At 31.2% G+C, this 17,803-nt stretch overlaps 2 protein-coding genes and 1 pseudogene across 2 annotated transcripts; all 3 read right to left on the bottom strand.

Annotated features, from left to right (window-relative positions):
- Window positions 1–293: 293 nt before the first annotated feature.
- LOC125852919 (auxin-induced protein PCNT115-like) lies at window positions 294–2,454 on the bottom strand. The gene is made up of 6 exons (XM_049532605.1): window positions 2,210–2,454; window positions 1,538–1,741; window positions 1,042–1,214; window positions 846–948; window positions 594–744; window positions 294–484 (listed from the first exon to the last, which is right to left on the bottom strand). The coding sequence occupies exons 1-6, from the start codon at window positions 2,435–2,437 to the stop codon at window positions 294–296; spliced, it is 1,050 nt and encodes a 349-aa protein (XP_049388562.1). The 5' UTR covers window positions 2,438–2,454.
- A 1,200-nt stretch (window positions 2,455–3,654) lies between these two features.
- On the bottom strand, window positions 3,655–6,017 carry LOC125852917 (geraniol 8-hydroxylase-like; annotated as a pseudogene).
- Window positions 6,018–9,474: 3,457 nt separating this feature from the next.
- Window positions 9,475–11,222, bottom strand: LOC125852914 (geraniol 8-hydroxylase-like). Its single transcript, XM_049532601.1, has 3 exons — window positions 10,623–11,222; window positions 10,261–10,545; window positions 9,475–10,065 (listed from the first exon to the last, which is right to left on the bottom strand). Exons 1-3 carry the CDS (start codon window positions 11,220–11,222, stop codon window positions 9,475–9,477), a joined length of 1,476 nt encoding a protein of 491 aa, XP_049388558.1.
- Window positions 11,223–17,803: the final 6,581 nt, after the last annotated feature.

The following is a 17,803-nucleotide window of genomic DNA, read 5'->3' as shown; positions in this document are numbered from 1 at the left end:
TGATGTTTTGTTTCATAGATGTTAATTTACAAGTCGCTCATTATTATAAATATATATTTAAGGAATAAAGGGTGTTTGATTTGTGATCAAGTTATACTAGAACTATAATGTGAAGATTAATATTATTGTATGAGTAAATAAAGAACAGTAACTCACAAAAGACTCACATTTCACTAACACAAAATACAAACAAACATAGATGCTAAATCATCTATATAATTTTAACATTTAAGTTAACTATTTTCAACACGAGTATCTATCAAGACACCTTAACTTGGAAACTACGCCAAATTTTATCGCGCAGCATTCCAAGTTGACAAAAGTGAAGTATCAGAGTTTTTATAAGTACTTGCACTAGAAGCATCTCTTTCACCTTTCACTGCATCAGCTGAAGCAATGGATTCAAGCTCCACCATGTCTTCAGTTGTTAACTTAATGTACAGAGCTTCGATGTTCTGTTCGAGGTTTTTGATCTTAGTGGTACCTAACAATGGAAAATGTAGCATACAGTCAATCAGTTCAACTGAATCCGGTATTTTCAACACAAATCATTTAAAGTCGTCAAATTTAAACCATGAATCCGTCTCTAATACCTGGGATGGGGCACACGTCATTTCCTTGGTGATGTACCCAGGCTAAGGCTAGTTGAGATGGCGTACATCCCTTCTTCGTTGCCATTTGACAAATTCTCTCGTATAAGATCTTGTTATGCTCGAGATTCTCAGCTTGCAACCTTGGTATATGCTGCAAAATCAATATACAGTATTTATACAAGATCGTTTTTTATAACATCTAAATCTAAATTTTAGATAAAATGATCGCACAGTTCAACAAATACTGCAAACCTTCCGAAAGTCTTCATTTGACAGATCCTCGAGCAGCTTCGGACCTGATGACAAAAACCCTTTACCTAAGGGACTATATGCTACAATTCCAATTCCAATCTCCCTACAAAAATCAATTTTCGTCATGACGATTAATGTTCTTAAAAACTAAGTTTTTAGACATTAAACGAATATTAAATGGATGAATGTTATAAACCTGCAAATAGGAATTATTTCTTCCTCTACATCTCTCGACCATAGGGACCATTCTAACTGTACTGCTGTTATTGGATGAACTTCGTGTGCTCTCCTGATCGTCGAGGCTGAAGCCTCAGAGAGACCTATGTATTTTATTTTACCCTCTTCGACTAGCTTCTTAAGTTCTCCCATCTTGAAAACAAAAAGCAAATTATAAAAGGTAATACATCGCGAACAACAAGTTTGATCCACAAAAACTCAGATTCATTGCTTCATAACAGGGGATGGAAAACAGGATTTTCGTCCTCTATTCATCTAAGTTGCTCAAACTCTTCAAAAATACTGCCTAGTGTTTGTCAGATACTCCAAATCCTATGCATTTTTGGAGAGTCCGAGAAACATAGCTCTTCACAACATGACCAATAAATATAGAAATTTTTGATTGGTAACCTGATACAAATAGAGTACTAGCAAACTTGTTATCGTAACTTATACTGATGGTGTATATAACTTACAGTGATTTCAATTGGCACACGTGTATCGATCCGATGTTGATAGTATAAATCGATGCAGTTAACATCAAGTCTCTTTAAGCTGGCTTCACATGAAGCTCTAACATAGCAGGGATCTCCAATTATTTCTATTTTTCCATCTGCAGAAGCATTAATTCCAAACTTTGTTGCCAACTCAACTCGTTCTCTCGTCTCTCCCTTCAAAGCCTATCGCGATTATACAATTAACGTTAATCAACAAGTTTATGAAACAAATTAAAGACAGATATTATGTTCATGCTGATTACAATGATCTGTACAACTCTCAAATCATGTACTTTAGTAAACAGTATGATTATAAGTCTGAATTTACAATGATATCTCAAATGGTCACTCAACTAATTATTATTATCTCGGAAGTCACTTTCTTTGTTGAAGAAAATTGGATTAACAAAGAGAGGTTGTTTTCTAAGATAAAAACTCCCGATATGTGTAATATCCCTTATATACACTCCCTCGATTTAAAAAAGAATGACACTATTTTCTCATTTGTTCATTCTTAAAAAAATGGCATCTTTCTGAGTTTGGAAATTATTTTACGCGAACTTCTCATTTTACCTTTGATGAGCACACAAATGTTATGACATATTCAGACTCATTCTTTTAGGAACTGACTAAATTCGTACGGTAACATACCTTTCCTATGAGAATTTCATTTGTGTAAGGCCCATATATATCTGAAGTATCAAGAAAAGTGATACCAGAATTAATGGAATGGTGAATAAGTTTGATCATTTCATCATCAGGTTTTGGGGGTCCATAAAATGCAGACATGCCCATACAGCCCAGCCCTAGAGCTGATACTTCAAGGCCTTGTGAGCCCATCTTCATTCTTGGCACTTTTTTAATTCCTTCTGCAGCCATTGATGAATGAAAGAGAAAAAAAAAAAAGAGAAACAGAGTTGTATGTGTGACTAGGATGAAGATGTTGAGGTGTATATATATATGGAGTTGAGGGATGCGGATTTAGAATTTAAATTGGATTGGTTTGACTAGACAGGAATTTTAAGAAATTAAAAGAGAGATCGTTGAATTTGTGGTAACATGACATAGATATTTGTGTGCAGGGGCCAAGAGGCAGAGTTATAGTTTCAATTACGAGTTAGACAGAATTCCATAGCTTTGATCTAACACCTTGTATTTATGTTTTAAGAAAATTCATCTAATATGTATAAACAATTTATTGGGAAATTAGTAAATCATCTTTTTCAGAATTCAAAACCTCTAAACTCAATCTTGGCTTAGTTTTTGTTTGTCTTGATAAAAACATCAATATAATATGTTATCTTTCACAAGTATAAAAACAGGATAAGTTTGTCCACCGAAGCTCAAATAAATAGCAAGAAATTGTTAATAAGTGTTATTTTCTTGTTGGAATTTGAATATGATGTTCAACTATTTTCTCAACTTTAATTATTGATCGTTAAATCACACTCTTGCGTTTAGCAATATTGACCATATTACTATATTTAAAAAGTGATTTTTCCACTCGATAAAAGTCAAATAAGTAAAGCTATTAGCCCGACATTTACATGAAAATTGAAAGCAAGTCAACAAAATAATATATTCAATTATTGGGTGCTAGTTAATGTTAATTCTTTTGTTTAGTTTATTTATTAGGTGTTCGATTTAGAAAAAAAAAATTGCATGCTTTTGTCTCCGCTCAATGTATTATGAGTAATCAAATTAAGTAATAAAATTATCGGAATATTTTTACCATTAAAGAGTATTTAATTTGATTAAATTATTCTTATCTCTTTTTTAAACGAGTTCGGAGGAGAATTAACCATTCAATTTTTGGTGACCAAACAAAATTTGAAAAAGAAATACATACGGAGAGAAATAATCAATCAATCAAGAAATGAAAACATTTTATTTCAATAAGGTATATATGAACAAGTCGTAAACACCTTTGAGTAATTATGATATCAATATATTATATATGGCAAAAGGTTACGTCATTGATGGTAGTGGGTGGTGATTGTGGATAAAGTGATGGTGCATAGAGTGGTAATTGGTGATTGTGGACATAATAAGAAAACTGATACTAGATAAGTATTTATTATGAAGTGTGCGCAATTTCAAAGAGGAGATGGAATAGCTCGCAAAGGATGAGCTTTGCCTAAAATGACACCAAATTTCTCCTCCTTGTCTAAGTCTTTTGGCTCAATGCGTACCTCAAGTTTCCAATTGAATGAATTCAATATCGAGCCCAATATTGTTGGCATCAATCTCAATGCCAATGGAAATCCAGGGCATGTTCTTCTACCAGCACCAAATGGAATCAATTCAAAATCTTTTCCACGCATATCCAATTCTAAACTCCAAAGAATCACGACCAATTGCCCACGCATTGACTAATACTAGTGAACCCTTTGGAATGATATAATCACATAATTCAACATCTTGGTCCACCCTGCGGGGATTAAGAATGGAGCTGGTGGGTGAAGTGTTAATGTTTCTTTGATGATAAATTGCAAGTAAGGGAGTCTGGATACATCAGCCTCTTCTATTGGTTTTCCTTTTCCAACGACTTGTGCAAGCTCAACTTGGACTTTCTTCATAATCTCTGGTTGTCTAAGTATTTCTGCCATTGCCCATTCTAATGTGCTTGTAATTGTATCGATTCCACCAATAAATAAGTCCTGTAAATTTGGTAATTCTCTCAAATAAACTTAAAAAATTATTTCAAACTAGCACATCATGTCTTCTTAACCATGCATCAAAAGAGAAGAGAACGAACCAGGAGCATGGAATTCACATAATTTTGATCCATCTCTTCGAGATTTTCTGCACTGTTGAGAAGCACTTCTAAAATATCACTATTTTCACTCTGGTTCGTTTTCTTTTCTTCCAACCGCTCATTTGGCCATATCACCAAAGAGTTTATTCAACTTACCAAAATAGATGTTTTTGCGATATTGTTGGGGTTTATTTGCCTTGATTTCTTACTATAAATAGGTTTTCCTTTTAGGAAAATGTTTTAATATTTTGAGTAGTCCTTTTCTTGTAGGAAAGGTTTTAGGACTCTATAAATATAGGCATGTTCCTTCTAACTTAATCAGCATTCACAATGTAGTCCTAGGATTTTGAGAGTTGCAATTATGGAGGAGAATTTTGTGTACCTCCTTGTATTCCGAATGAATTGGTTGAGGTTGTTTCTCTCTATATTTTGTACACTCATATTTATAGTGGAGTGCTCATCTCCTTTGTGGACATAGGTCGATTGACCGAACCACGTTAAATCTATCTCTTTTGGTGTGTTTCTCGTTTGTCTTCTTACTCGTAGTCTTTCGAGGTTTGCTTTGCTCGCTTCCGCATTACACCTGCTTATTTCGGTCCTAACAGATACCTCATTCTTTGAGGATCAATCTTTTCAAGTATAGGGAAAAAATCCACTAGGTTGATCTTCCCAGCAACATCAATGATGCTCAAGATCGCGTCTGTCAACTCAACCTTCAAATTTTAAAAAAACATTAATTTCTCAAACGGTTACTCAACTAATACGTTATACTTAAACAATCATGTTATAATTCAATTCTACCTTCGAATCTGAACAAAGATCAACCAAATACTTGGAGAAAAGGGTGTTTGACACTAAATTGAGATTAGTCTTGAAAACAATTTGACCTACATCTACCCCTTTGCCTTGTTGGCTACATCTTTCACAAATATCAATCAATTCTTTCGCCTTTTGAGATCTTAGATGTTGATTTGCATAAAGCCTATTGGTAGAGAGTGTTAAATTAGGCCTTAGGCCTAACTCACACCCCAAAAGCTAGCTCTTGGGGTGTGAGTTAGGCCTAAGACTTAATTTAACATGGTATCAGAGCAAGGTCCATCTCACCCGATGTTGGGGCCCCAAAAATCAAAATTGTCCGCGCACCAGATGCTAAGCACTGGGCGTGAGGTGGGGTGTTAAAGAATGACAAAAGTCCCACATCGGTGGTTAATGAGATGGGTGGACTCCTTATAAGGCTTGGGCAATCCTTCTCCCTTTGAGCTAGCTTTTGGGGTGTGAGTTAGGCCTAAGACCTAATTTAACAGAGAGGAGTTTGTTGTTCAAGATTTTCCTAAGCATTCGCCATGGAAGTCAAACAGGAAGCCATATAGCAGAGAATTTGCAATAGTTGTGTGCTTGGAGGGCATCAGGTACAAATCTAGTGGAAAAGGCTAAGTCATGATTTTTGAGGACTTGTTTTGCCATGGATGATGAAGAAATTACTATTGTTGTTATTTGTCATATTTTTAAACTCATAATTGGACCATATTTTTTTGTAAGATTGGCTAGTGATACATGGGGTTTTGCACCTAACAAGTGAAGATTTCCAATAATTGGCCATGGTGATGGACCTGGTGGAAGTTTTTTGTTGGACAATTTTGCTAGATTATAGAGGAAAATCAAAGCAAAAATTGATACCAACACAAGTACAAAATAATTCATGATGCAAACCTCTCCCACTCTTTTCCTTCAACTTTGTTAGTACTATTCACAAAGTTGATATGTGAGGAAGTTGCACAATACATCTTTTATATATTAGTCTTTGGAAACATGCGCGTGTTACACGTTTGTCTCTTATTATTATATTTCGGAAAAAAGACTCAAATATGTCATCGAACTTTGAGAAAAAGGCTCATCTATGCAGTCCATTAAAAGTTTGGTTCATCTATGTCATTTCCGTTTGAGAAAAGGCTCATCTATGCAATCCATTAAAAGTTTGGCTCATCTATGTCATTTCCGTTTGAGAAAAAGCTCATCCATGCCATTATTTGTTAACTCAAAACAATTTCAATTTCGCAAAATCATTTTTTACACATGGTCAATTATGATTTGGCCACATCATTAATTAAATCATTTTTAAAAAGGGGTAAAGACTCAAATATGTCATCAAACTTCGACAAAAGGTTCATCTATGTCATCCATTAAAAGTTCTATGCATCTATATCATTTAGTTAAAAAATAATGGCATGAATGAGTCTTTTTCAAATAAAAAGAATCTTAGGTCAGATAAAGACCAAGAATTATTTGTATTGAGTTTGTACACGATTATTCATTAAACATGTGAGATATTTATTATTGATTATTTTTCAAGCCTAAGAAGTAATTCTAATTGAATTTTGTTTCTTAATTACTTCCTTCCATCAATTGATGCAAGTGACTTTAGAGGACTAACTTTAGGTCAGAAAAAGACTAGACTTCAGGTGTGTTTTGCGTGAAGGAAAATGTTTTCTTCGGAAACAAGTGGATTCCTAACTTATGAAAATATTTTTAATTTTTGATTGGTGAATAAAAAACATTTTTCAGAAAATATCTTTTATTTTTTGCTTGAGACTAGAAAATACTCTTTAGGAAAATAATTTTTAACTCAAAAATTAACCCCGTAATCAATCTAGGACACGACTCCGAGACCGTTCCAAAATTCGACCCTGAGATCTAAATCAAGACCTGACCCAGACTTTCGGCCCTGAAATATTTTTCAAATATATATTATTATTTTTTAAAATGAAGTGGTGGCGGAGGAGAGGGACTGACGGGGTGGCTGGGGCTAGGGTGGTGTGAAAATGAAAATTTTAAAAATTTGAAATATTTTTCAAAAACATTTTTTTTAGGAGGGGTGGGAGAGTGGGTGGCGTGAAAAATGAAATTTTTAAAATTTGAAATATTTACAAAAACAATTTTTTTTAAAAAATTGGCAGGGGTGGTTTGGGGGGGATGGCATAAGTGAGGGTGGTCGAGAGAGTAAGGGGTGGGTGACGTAAAAATGTAATTTTTAAAATTTGAAATATTTTTCAAAAATATTTTTTTGAAAAAAAAAAAGAATTTTATGTAGTGGGGGGGTCGCGGGGTCGCGGGGTCAGGGTATTGGGTGGGGTGAAAAATGAAATTTTAAAAATTTAAAATACTTTCCAAAACAATTTTTTTTTGTGGGCGGAGGGGGTAGGGGTGGCAGGGTTTGGGTGAGGTAAAAAGAAAAATTAAAATTTGAAATATTTTTCATAAATTATTTCTTTTCTTTTTTTTTTTGTTTTGGGGAGGGGGCTGGTTTGAGAGTAGGGGGTTGGTTTGAGAATAGGGGTAAAAAGATATTTGAAACTTTAAAAATAAGAAAATTTAACTAAAAATATTTTTTTTTTGAATGGGGAGGGTCGGGTATGGGCATACAAGCATACATGGGTAAGAAAAAAAATATTGTAATTTAAGCATGAAGTAGAATTTTGAAATATATTTTCTTTAATATTTGAAGGAAAGCCATTTTCCTTAAATTTAAAAAAAAAATTGACTTGAAAAATATTGTTCAAATCATTAAAGTCAACCAAACATGGAAAAAAAAAATTAGGTCATAAGATGTTAATTAGGCTTCATGTCCCTCTCTCTTATGCCAAACCACCCAATACACACCCTTCATGTCCATTAGTGAAGAATTTGCTAAAAACCACAAAAAAAAAAAAAATGAGGCCTAATTTTAGGTCATAAGATGTTAATTAGGCTTCATGTCCCTTTCTCTTATGCCAAAGCCCCCACATTTAGGGAAATTTAAAATCGAACCATGATAATTCAATTTAAAAATTGGCTTATAAGGGCATTTTCAACTAAATTTTCTATTTTACTTTCTAAAAAAGAATTTTTTTCTCTTTTCTCAATATTATATTATTATTTATATTTCATTCTTATTTTGTTATTTCATAATATAAATCATTTCTTCTTTTTTTTCCCAAATAATCACTTTATATAATTTTCATGTGATATAAATTTTATTTTTTCAAATTTTTTATCTAATATAAAATTATATTTTATTCTAAATTTCTAAAAAAAAAACATAAATTGCAAGAAAATATTATATAATATACTAATTAATGGACAAATTCAAATAAAAGTGAAAGACAATTACATAAACACTCAACTTTCAAAATTATTAAATTGCTCTCATAAATGTTCTACTAATGCATTACGGAGTTCAAAATGAGAATTTTTTTCCTTAATTTTTTTTAATGTCTAGCTTTAAATTGTTCAAACCAGAGATTTTCATCTACCACCATTTATGTCGTTGAGGTTGGTGCCTCTACGACATCTTCAATTGGTGCATTAAGATTACGTTCATCCTCGATTATCATGTTGTGCAATATAATACATGTACTCATTATATCATGTAGCATTTTCTTTCTCCAAAAATGTGACGGTCCTGCAATAATTGCAGAACGTGATTGCAAAACTCCGAATGCACGTTTAAAAATTAATAATAAAATCAAGTTATATTACTTATGAAAATTAGAAAAAAATGAAGTATTATTAATTCGAGATGAAAGTAGTATATATTAAATAATCGATTTTTAAAAATATTATATTTATTACATTTAAAAAGAATTATGAATATTAGATATTTAATTAATGACACTATATGTAAAATAATATATTAATTAGAAAATAGTAGAAATAATAATAATAATAATAATAATAATAAAAAAAATATATATATATATTGAAAAAGTGAAATAGAGAGTGCGAGTAGTAGTCTCTACTATTCAACTCTCTAAAAATGAAGAACAAAGTCTAAAATAAAGAGGAGTTGGAGATGATCTGGCATGGCTTATTGAATTAACGGTTGTGAATAAATTAAAATTTTATAGTTAATGACTTATCGATATAGTCAAATTTTTTTATCCGATAAGCTGTTAAGCTGTTAAAGCGCAAAAGAACTTGGCACAAACAATAACAATTCTTAGTGCTTACTCCACAGGTAAATTGTACAAACAGAGTCACAAGTTTATTGTTCAAACTATCATAACATTGCAATAGCTACAAAAATTTCAATTTATTATGGCAAAGGTTAATGGCGGATGATTGTAGATCTAATAAAAACATGAAATATTAAACAACTATGGCTAATATCGATTGAGCAATATCAAAGAGGAGATGGGATAGCTCGCAAAGGATGAGCTTTGGCCAAGATGGAACCAAATTTCTCCTCCATGTCTAAGTTTTTTGGCTCAAGTTTCCAATTGAACGAATTCAATATTGATCCCAACATTAGTGGCATCAATTTCGATGCCAATGAAAATCCAGGGCATGTTCTTCGTCCGGCACCAAATGGAATCATCTCAAAATCTTTTTTCAGATCCAATTCTAAATTCCAGAATCTCTCAGGTTTAAACACTAAAGTGTCCTCCCAAAAAGAAGAATCACGACCAATTGCCCATGCATTGACTAGTACTAGTGAACCCTTTGGAATGATATAATCACACAATTCTACATCTTCGTCCACACTGCGGGGGATTAAGAATGGAGCTGGTGGGTGAAGTCTTAATGTTTCTTTGATGATAAATTGCAAGTAAGGGAGTCTAGATACATCAGCTTCTTCTATTGGTTTACCTTTTCCAATGACTTGTGCAAGCTCAGCTTGGGCTTTCTTCATAATCCCTGGATGTCCAAGTGTTTCTGCCATTGCCCATTCTAACGTGCTTGTAATTGTATCAATACTACCAATACATAAGTCCTGTAACATTTTTGTAATTCTCACAAATAAACTTTAAAAAATAGTAATTCAAACTAGCACATCATGTTTTCTTAACCATGCATCAAATTATACAACTTGCTATGAATACAAGAAAAAATTATTTATGTTCACTATGATAAAAGGATGGAAATTTACATCTCAAAATTTTTAATGATAAAAGAGAAGAGAACGAACCAGGAGTGTGGAATTTATAAAATTTTGATCCATCTCTTGGGGATTTTCTGCACTGTGGTTGAGAAGCACTTCTAAAATATCACTCTTTTCACTCTGCTTCGTTTTCTTTTCTTCCAACCGCTCATTGATCATATCACTAAAGAGTTTATACAACTTACCAAAAAGGATGTTTGTGCGATACCTTATTCTTTGAGGATCAATCTTTTCAAGTATAGGGAAAAAATCCACTAGGTTGATCTTCCCAGCAACATCAGCGATGCCCCAGATCACGTCCTTCAATTCAACCTTTAAATTTTAAAAAGATTAAATTCTCAGACGGTTACTCAACTAATTAAAAAATCATGCATGTTATTCAATTCTACCTTTGAATCCGAATAAAGATGAACCAAATCCTTGGAGAAAAGGGTGTTTGACACTAAATTGAGATTAGTCTTGAAAACAATTTGACCTACATCCACAGCTTCACCTTGTTGACAACATTTTTCACAATAAGCAAGCAATTCATTCACTTTTTGTGACCTTAGATGTTGATTTGCATCAAGCCTATTGGTAGAGAAGATATTTATGTTCATGATTCTCCGAAGCATTCGCCATTGAGGAGAAACAGGAAGCCAAACTGCTGAGAATTTGTAATGGTTGTGTGCTTGAAGGGCATCAGGGATAAATCTAGTGGAAAAGGCTAAGTCTTGTTTTTGCAGGACTTGTTTTGCCATAGCTGATGAAGAAATGACCACTAATGTTATTTGTCCTAATTTTAAACTCATAATTGGACCATAAATTTTTGCAAGATTGGCTAGTGATATATGGGGTTTTGTAACTAACAAGTGAAGATTTCCAATAATTGTCCATGGTGATGGCCCTGGTGGAAGTCTTTTGCTTCCTTTGCTACATATTTTTGCTATAATATAAACAATACTGATCAAGGCAAAACTTGATCCCATCACAAGTGTATAGTAATCCATTATCTCTTATCACTCTCTTCCTTCCACCTTTGATATTATTGATGTGTTAGAAAGTTTCAACCTCTACCAATTTTTATATGGTTTCAAATATTTTAAGTTGTTAATTATTGTCATTTATAATATTTTTTACATAATTTTTAAATTACTTCCTATGTTTCAAATTAAGGAAGGACAATTACTTTTACCTATTATACCCTCAATTTATGAACATTGAATTACTGTTTTTGAAGTGTAGTGAGAAAATATATTTAAGACTCTACCAATTAATAGAGATAAAATGACATACTCATTATACTAATCATTATTTTCTTTACAAAGGAAGTTAAAATTTGACAAATAAAGGAGTAGTAAAGTAAAAAAAAAAATTAGGTCCTCAAATTAGGTGGCCTAAGGCTACTGTCATTTTTTAGGCTAGTAGAGCCATCCCTGGACCTTTGTCATATCAAAGAGTAGAAGAAGACATATGGAGTAATATTTAATATTCGCATTAAAATTTCATCAATTTGAAATAAAATTTACTCTTAAAAAGATTATTTTATCCTCTAATTTTTAGGGGTCGTTTGGTACAAAACTTAATAACGTAAAGATTAGTAACGCAGAGATTAGTAATGAAGGGATTAATAGTGCAGAGATTAGAATATTATATATTATACTTGGACATAAACTCCCTTTTAAAAGTCTCAATCTTAAATATTATATATTATACTTGGGCATAAACTCCCTTTTAAAGTATATATATGTGTGTGTGTGTGTGTGTGTGTTACAAATGAAAAAGTCTCAATCAAGGAAGCAACATATATCATTTACAAATGACTTAAAAAGCGTTAAAAATTACAATAATTACCAATTTAAAATATTTAAAAGCTATTTAATAAAATAGGTTGACTCTTAGAATTCTATCAGACTCACATATATTGGGACAGAAAAAATAACGCATATCATTTTTAAATTACCAAAAAAGTATTATAAATAATAATAATTAACAACTTAAAATATCTGAAAGACATTTTAAAAGGGTTAATTTTGTAATTTTATCCATATCACATAAATTAGGACAAAGTGACCAGTAATGTACGTTATTTGAAAGTTACATAAAAATATTATAAATTACAATAATTAATAACTTAAAAACTTTTTAAAAAAAAATATGAAAATTTGGATGACTCTCCAAATTTCATTTGTGTCACATAAATTGAGACAACAAAAAATATGTTTTGAAAAAAATACAAAAAATTCCACTGATTCTTGAAGTGAATCTATCGTAAAAATACTATAAATCATGATAATTGACAACATAAAATATTTCAAAAATGTTTTATGTGGGTAGTCTTATTTTGCCTTAAATAGCGTCAAAGAAAGTACAGATTTGTGATAAAAAAAAAACTTATTCCTTTATCCACGCAAATAGTCGCTTCAAAAATTCCGTTATTAGCCCCAAAACATACCATTTATATTATTGGGTCCGTGCATAGCACGGGCAATATTATCTAGTATTTCAAAATAAGTCCCACTCTAAAAAATCAACATTTTACACTACTAAAAATCAATTAATATTCCAGTAATTCTTTCATAGTTGTTCTTTGCAAAGCACGATCAGTTTGTTTATAATATCCAATACTACTTTTTGATGTGTGTGGGAATAAGATAAAATTATCAATAAATCTTTTTGCGCATGTCTTCAAAGAAGATAATCAACTAGCCAACTAAAACTTGGAATTTGAGGATACTTAATTTAATTAGTGAATCTAACTTTTAATTTATTGAGCGCATTTTAGATCTACAAACTTTAAATTCACTAATTTAAAAAGAAAAAAAAATCACATGACATGTGTCAATCATATATTCTTATCGTCCATCACTATTTCTACATCGACAGGAGATAGATTATTGACTTTATAACTATTTAAATAATTAGCAAACTATATTTGTCATGGAATATTAAAAAATTATCAAGATTGAATAAATATGTACACAGACTTTATAATTATTAAATAATTAGCAAGCCATATTTGACTTTTGAATTTCAATAGTTATTTTTTAATTCCACCTATAGTTCTTCGATCTTTGTGACGATTGGTTCCTGATTTGTATGACACTTATTTCAACGGTGGTAACAAGATAATACTAATTATTTTCTTATGTCTAATAATTAATGTGTAATTATTGATAGTGGCGAAATGTTAATTTTCATTATGAGGTTTGAAATATTAAAAACAAACACAAATATGTTAAAGGGTTCAACATTTACAAGGTAAATATAAAAATAAGAGAAAATAGTCAAATGCCTCCTTAACTTATTATTGAATTTTCAACTACACAGTTATATTTAACGAGAGTCTTATCACTCCCTAGACTATTTTAAAACGGAATAATTACACCCTTAGATGCTGACATGGCACAAAGAGTATTCTCACTCTCTTGGAGGCATGTGGAAGTCAGAAGAATTGGTAAATAATACTCCCTCCGTCCACAATTAATTGTCATGGTTTCCTTTTTTAGAGTCAAACAATAAGAACTTTGACCAACATTTTACGATGTATATTTTCATCATATTGATATGCAAAAAATTGCAACTTATAGTACTTTTCGTATAGTTTTTGAATATCTAATTTTTTTTAAAAAAAATATCGAATTAACGTAATCTAATTTAACTTTAAAAATTAGTCAAATTGACTTTTGAAAAGCGCAACATGACAAATAAAAGTGGACAGAGGTAGTATATAATAATGTTTTTAATTTGACTTTTTGTTAAATATATGTTTTTTTACTTTTCTCTTTAAGTTTTTTGTTTCTTTTTCTTTTTTTCCCTCTCTTTTTCATTACTCAACATTCACCCAAACCACCATTTCCTCCAACCTTGAACCACCATCACTGCACTAACCACATTTTTTTTTTATCCATTTTCTAATATATTTTTTTACAATTTGCTTCACTAGTTTCTACAACTAACGCTGCAAATCATCATTAAAATCATCAAATAATCTTAAAATTATTACTTATATTGCCGAAAAATTCTAATTTTCCTTAATTATCTCACTATTCCAAAAAAATAATTCACAGAGTAAAGAAAAAAAAAACAGAAGAAGAAAGATAGGAGAAACAAAACCAAAAAAAAAAGTAAAATTATTAAACACCTTCCATCATAAAAAATCATTCTATTATTTTTTTATATATAATTATTGGAGAATTCCATTTAATTAAAACAATTATGACTATAAAATAGATTTTTTTCAATCATGAATCTCATAAACCAAACTAAACATGAGTTTTGGGTATATGATCTGGGTCATCATCCAACTTTTTTTCATTTTTATCAATCTCAAGCTAGTTCAAAATGTCAATACCATTAATCTACCTTCTCATCGATTTTGGGTCAGTAACATACATCAACCATCAGATCTTATATTCAATCTCTATTGTTGTTTGGTGAAGACCAAGAATTTAACCATCAACAATCTGTAAATAAAATATTACAAATTTGATGTCATGGAGACAAAGAAATAACATAATAAAAAAATTCAAAAAAAGAAAAGAGATGAGTAATCAAGCTTGTTAAGGTGCCTGAAGGATGCTACAAAGTGATGAAAAAATAATTAAAAAATTAGTTGATTTGGAAGAAGGGAATAAAAACAAAACAGAAAAGAAAAGAAGAAGGAGGAATAAAAAGAGTACAAATTTTTGTAATTAATGAAAAAAGGGATAAAGAGAAAAAAATAAATATAAACAATAAAAAATAACAGCTGGAGCGAGTGTGCATCACTACATGTTGAGAATGTGGTTGTCTAGTTTTAGGGTGGTATATATTTTGTTTTTAAAAAGTTCAGGGGGGTAATAGGACCCCCGCAAAGTATAAGTGTATAGTTAAAAATTCGATAATAGGCTAGGAAGACATTTGTCTATTTTCTCTAAAAGTAATTTTAACCAAGTATAAATAATATAATTTTGTTTGTCTCGGAATATGTAACACTTTTTTCTTATTCGTTTGTCTCAAAAGGAATGTCAATAATTTTTTTCGTGTTCTAAAAATAAAGGAAAAAAGGAAAGCAGGCAAGAGTTTATATTGCTTATATTTTATTCTTTTTTAATGAGAATATAACAAAAAAATTAATTAATAAATCTCCCAAATAACACTAATAATCAATGACCTTGGAAATTTATACACCAAGCCAATTCATACATGCTATGTGTTTAAATTTATAGTTCATTTTACTTAATCATAATTAATTAACATGTGTTTTACTTCATTAAATCACATAATAATGAAAATTGCATTAGTTTGGTGTATATATTCGGTGCAGGTAAGTTTTTTCCAATTTTAAGTTGTTAATTCACCCATTTCATAATTAATAGAGATAAAATGGTAAACTCACTGTATCAATAATTATTTTTTTAATAAGTATGTAAATATAAAAGTGTACAAGTAATTAGGGATAGAGAAAGTAAGAAAATTGAGGAATCCAAATTCCAATGTGTGTTAGTAATGGACAAGTCAAATCACTAATAGTACTCAGAAAACCAATAATGAACAAATCAAATCACCAATAATGCTATTAGGACAATTGAGAAAGGAAACATGAATCACCACCCACACTACTAACTACTCCCTCCGTCCCTATTTATTTATCCATATTTTCTTTTTTAGTTGTCCCTATTTAGTTGTCCATTTTGACAAATCAAGAAAGAACAACAAATTTTTTCTTATTATACCCTTATTTACACTTCTTGAAAATTGTAAAAGTGTATGTTGTTTCCCTCCAATTTATTTCACTTGAATTCAAATAAGTGGTTGTAATTTTGAAGTGAAAAGTTGTCATAAGGGTAAAATTGTAACTTCACTGTGCTAATCATTGTTGCCTTAATCTGTGTGTCATTTCTAAAGTGGACAACTAAAAAGGGACGGAGGGAGTACTATATATCATTAAATACTTTTTTTTGTGTGTGGTGTGAGCAATAAAATTATTAATAACAAGTAGTAGAAAATAACAATATTATAAAAAAATTATTAAAATAAAACTAACAATACTTGTGTTAGTCGTCATATTTCTTTGATACAGTGATCAAATAATATAACATAATAACGAAAGCAATTAATATGAATTTAGAGAGCATCCTTTCTAAGCACGATATAAATTGCATTTTCCCATAGAAGAAAAGTCGAGAAATTAAACTTTAGAGATATCTGATCGATGGGAGATTTGGTGCGTATATATACTCAAAAAGGTTAAAAATATCTAGATTCACGGCATGTAGAGTCTAGAAAGGGGAGCACTTTGCTACCAGAATTTTCTCCATTTTCAAGGTCCAAACCAGAATATTTAGTTAAAGATGGAGAAATCAATGGGGAATTTATACTTAAAAACGGGTCACGTGAACCTATGGTCATCTGATTAAACTTGGTATATTATTCGTATAATTTTTAAAGTATATTTAGTATAATCAGAGACGAATTCAAGATTTAAAAATTGCAACTATCTTGTATTATCTTAATTTAGGCATTAGCGGAACTTTTTCAACCACGATTAAAGGATATGAGTTTAAGCCTATTAGGTAATATGTAGACTTTAACTTTCTTAAAATAATTGAGTGTGATAGCTCAACGATCCAGGCGGGTTTGTTATAGTGGATGGTCATGATCAGTTTGAATCCCCTATCTAGCAATTTAGATATGCAATAGTTGTGTGCTTGAATGACATTAGGAATAAATCTATATGTTGAAAAAGCATGATCTTGAGTTTTAAGGATTTGTTTTGCAATGGTTGATGAAGAAATGACCACTGTTGTTATTTGACCTAATTTTTAAACTCATAATTGGACCATAAATTTTTGCAAGATACCTGGGATTTTGCACCTAATAAGTGAAGATTTCCAATAATTGGCCATGGTGATGGACCTGGTGGAAGTTTTTTGGTGCCTATGCTGAACAATTTAGCTAGAATATAAAGAAAATTGTATTAGTGGCAACTTTTATCGCCACCAAAAGATTAATTCGTCGCCACTAAAGATTGTATTAGTGGCAACGTTTGTCGCCACCAAATGATTAATTAGTTGCCACTAAAAGACTGTATTAGTGGCAACTTTTGTCGCCACCAAAAGATTTATTCGTCGCCACTAAAGGATAGTATTAGTGGTAACTTTTGTCGCCACCAAAAAGTTAATTAGTCGGCACTAGGGGACTGTATTAGTGGCAAGTTTCGTCGACACCAAAAGATGAACTAGAAAAGATAGTATCCAAAAAAATGTTTAAAGACCATTCAAACTTTAAAATTTTTCCCAATTTAGGTGTCTTACATTTTTTTTTATCGACGTTGATCAAACGTTACATCCAAAGCATTACCTTGTTGACTATATTTTTCACAATAATCAATCAATTCTTTCACCTTTAGAGATCTTAGATGTTGATTTGCATCAAGCCTATTTGTAGACAAGATATTTGTGTTCAATATTCTTCGAAGCATTCGCCATTGAGGACAAACAAGAAGCCATATGTCATTCCTCGAGTCTACACCCTGGGTGGGACTGACACTCGAGAACCACTATTGGCCCAAGCGAATCGTTGGCCTGACTTACTACTCAACGGAAGA

The sequence above is a fragment of the Solanum stenotomum genome, unplaced genomic scaffold (genome assembly GCF_019186545.1).
Source record: "Solanum stenotomum isolate F172 unplaced genomic scaffold, ASM1918654v1 scaffold6733, whole genome shotgun sequence".
Classification (NCBI taxonomy): domain Eukaryota; kingdom Viridiplantae; phylum Streptophyta; class Magnoliopsida; order Solanales; family Solanaceae; genus Solanum; species Solanum stenotomum.
The sequence above is the reverse complement of the archived record's forward strand: the minus strand, read 5'-3'. Positions and strand labels throughout refer to the sequence as shown.

What these genes read in the sequence shown, in the direction of transcription:
- LOC125852919 (XM_049532605.1), bottom strand. Translation starts at nt 2,437, where the DNA reads ATGGCTGCAGAAGGAATTAAAAAAGTGCCAAGAATGAAGATGGGCTCA. An exon ending in CAAATGAAGACTTTCGGAAG is followed by an intron (nt 745 to 845) that starts GTTTGCAGTATT and finishes TTGATTTTGCAG; the next exon opens with CATATACCAAGGTTGCAAGC. An exon ending in TGACGTGTGCCCCATCCCAG is followed by an intron (nt 485 to 593) that starts GTATTAGAGACG and finishes TTCCATTGTTAG; the next exon opens with GTACCACTAAGATCAAAAAC.
- LOC125852914 (XM_049532601.1), bottom strand. Translation starts at nt 11,222, where the DNA reads ATGGATTACTATACACTTGTGATGGGATCAAGTTTTGCCTTGATCAGT. An exon ending in ATCTTTATTCGGATTCAAAG is followed by an intron (nt 10,546 to 10,622) that starts GTAGAATTGAAT and finishes TAAAATTTAAAG; the next exon opens with GTTGAATTGAAGGACGTGAT. An exon ending in TTATAAATTCCACACTCCTG is followed by an intron (nt 10,066 to 10,260) that starts GTTCGTTCTCTT and finishes AAAATGTTACAG; the next exon opens with GACTTATGTATTGGTAGTAT.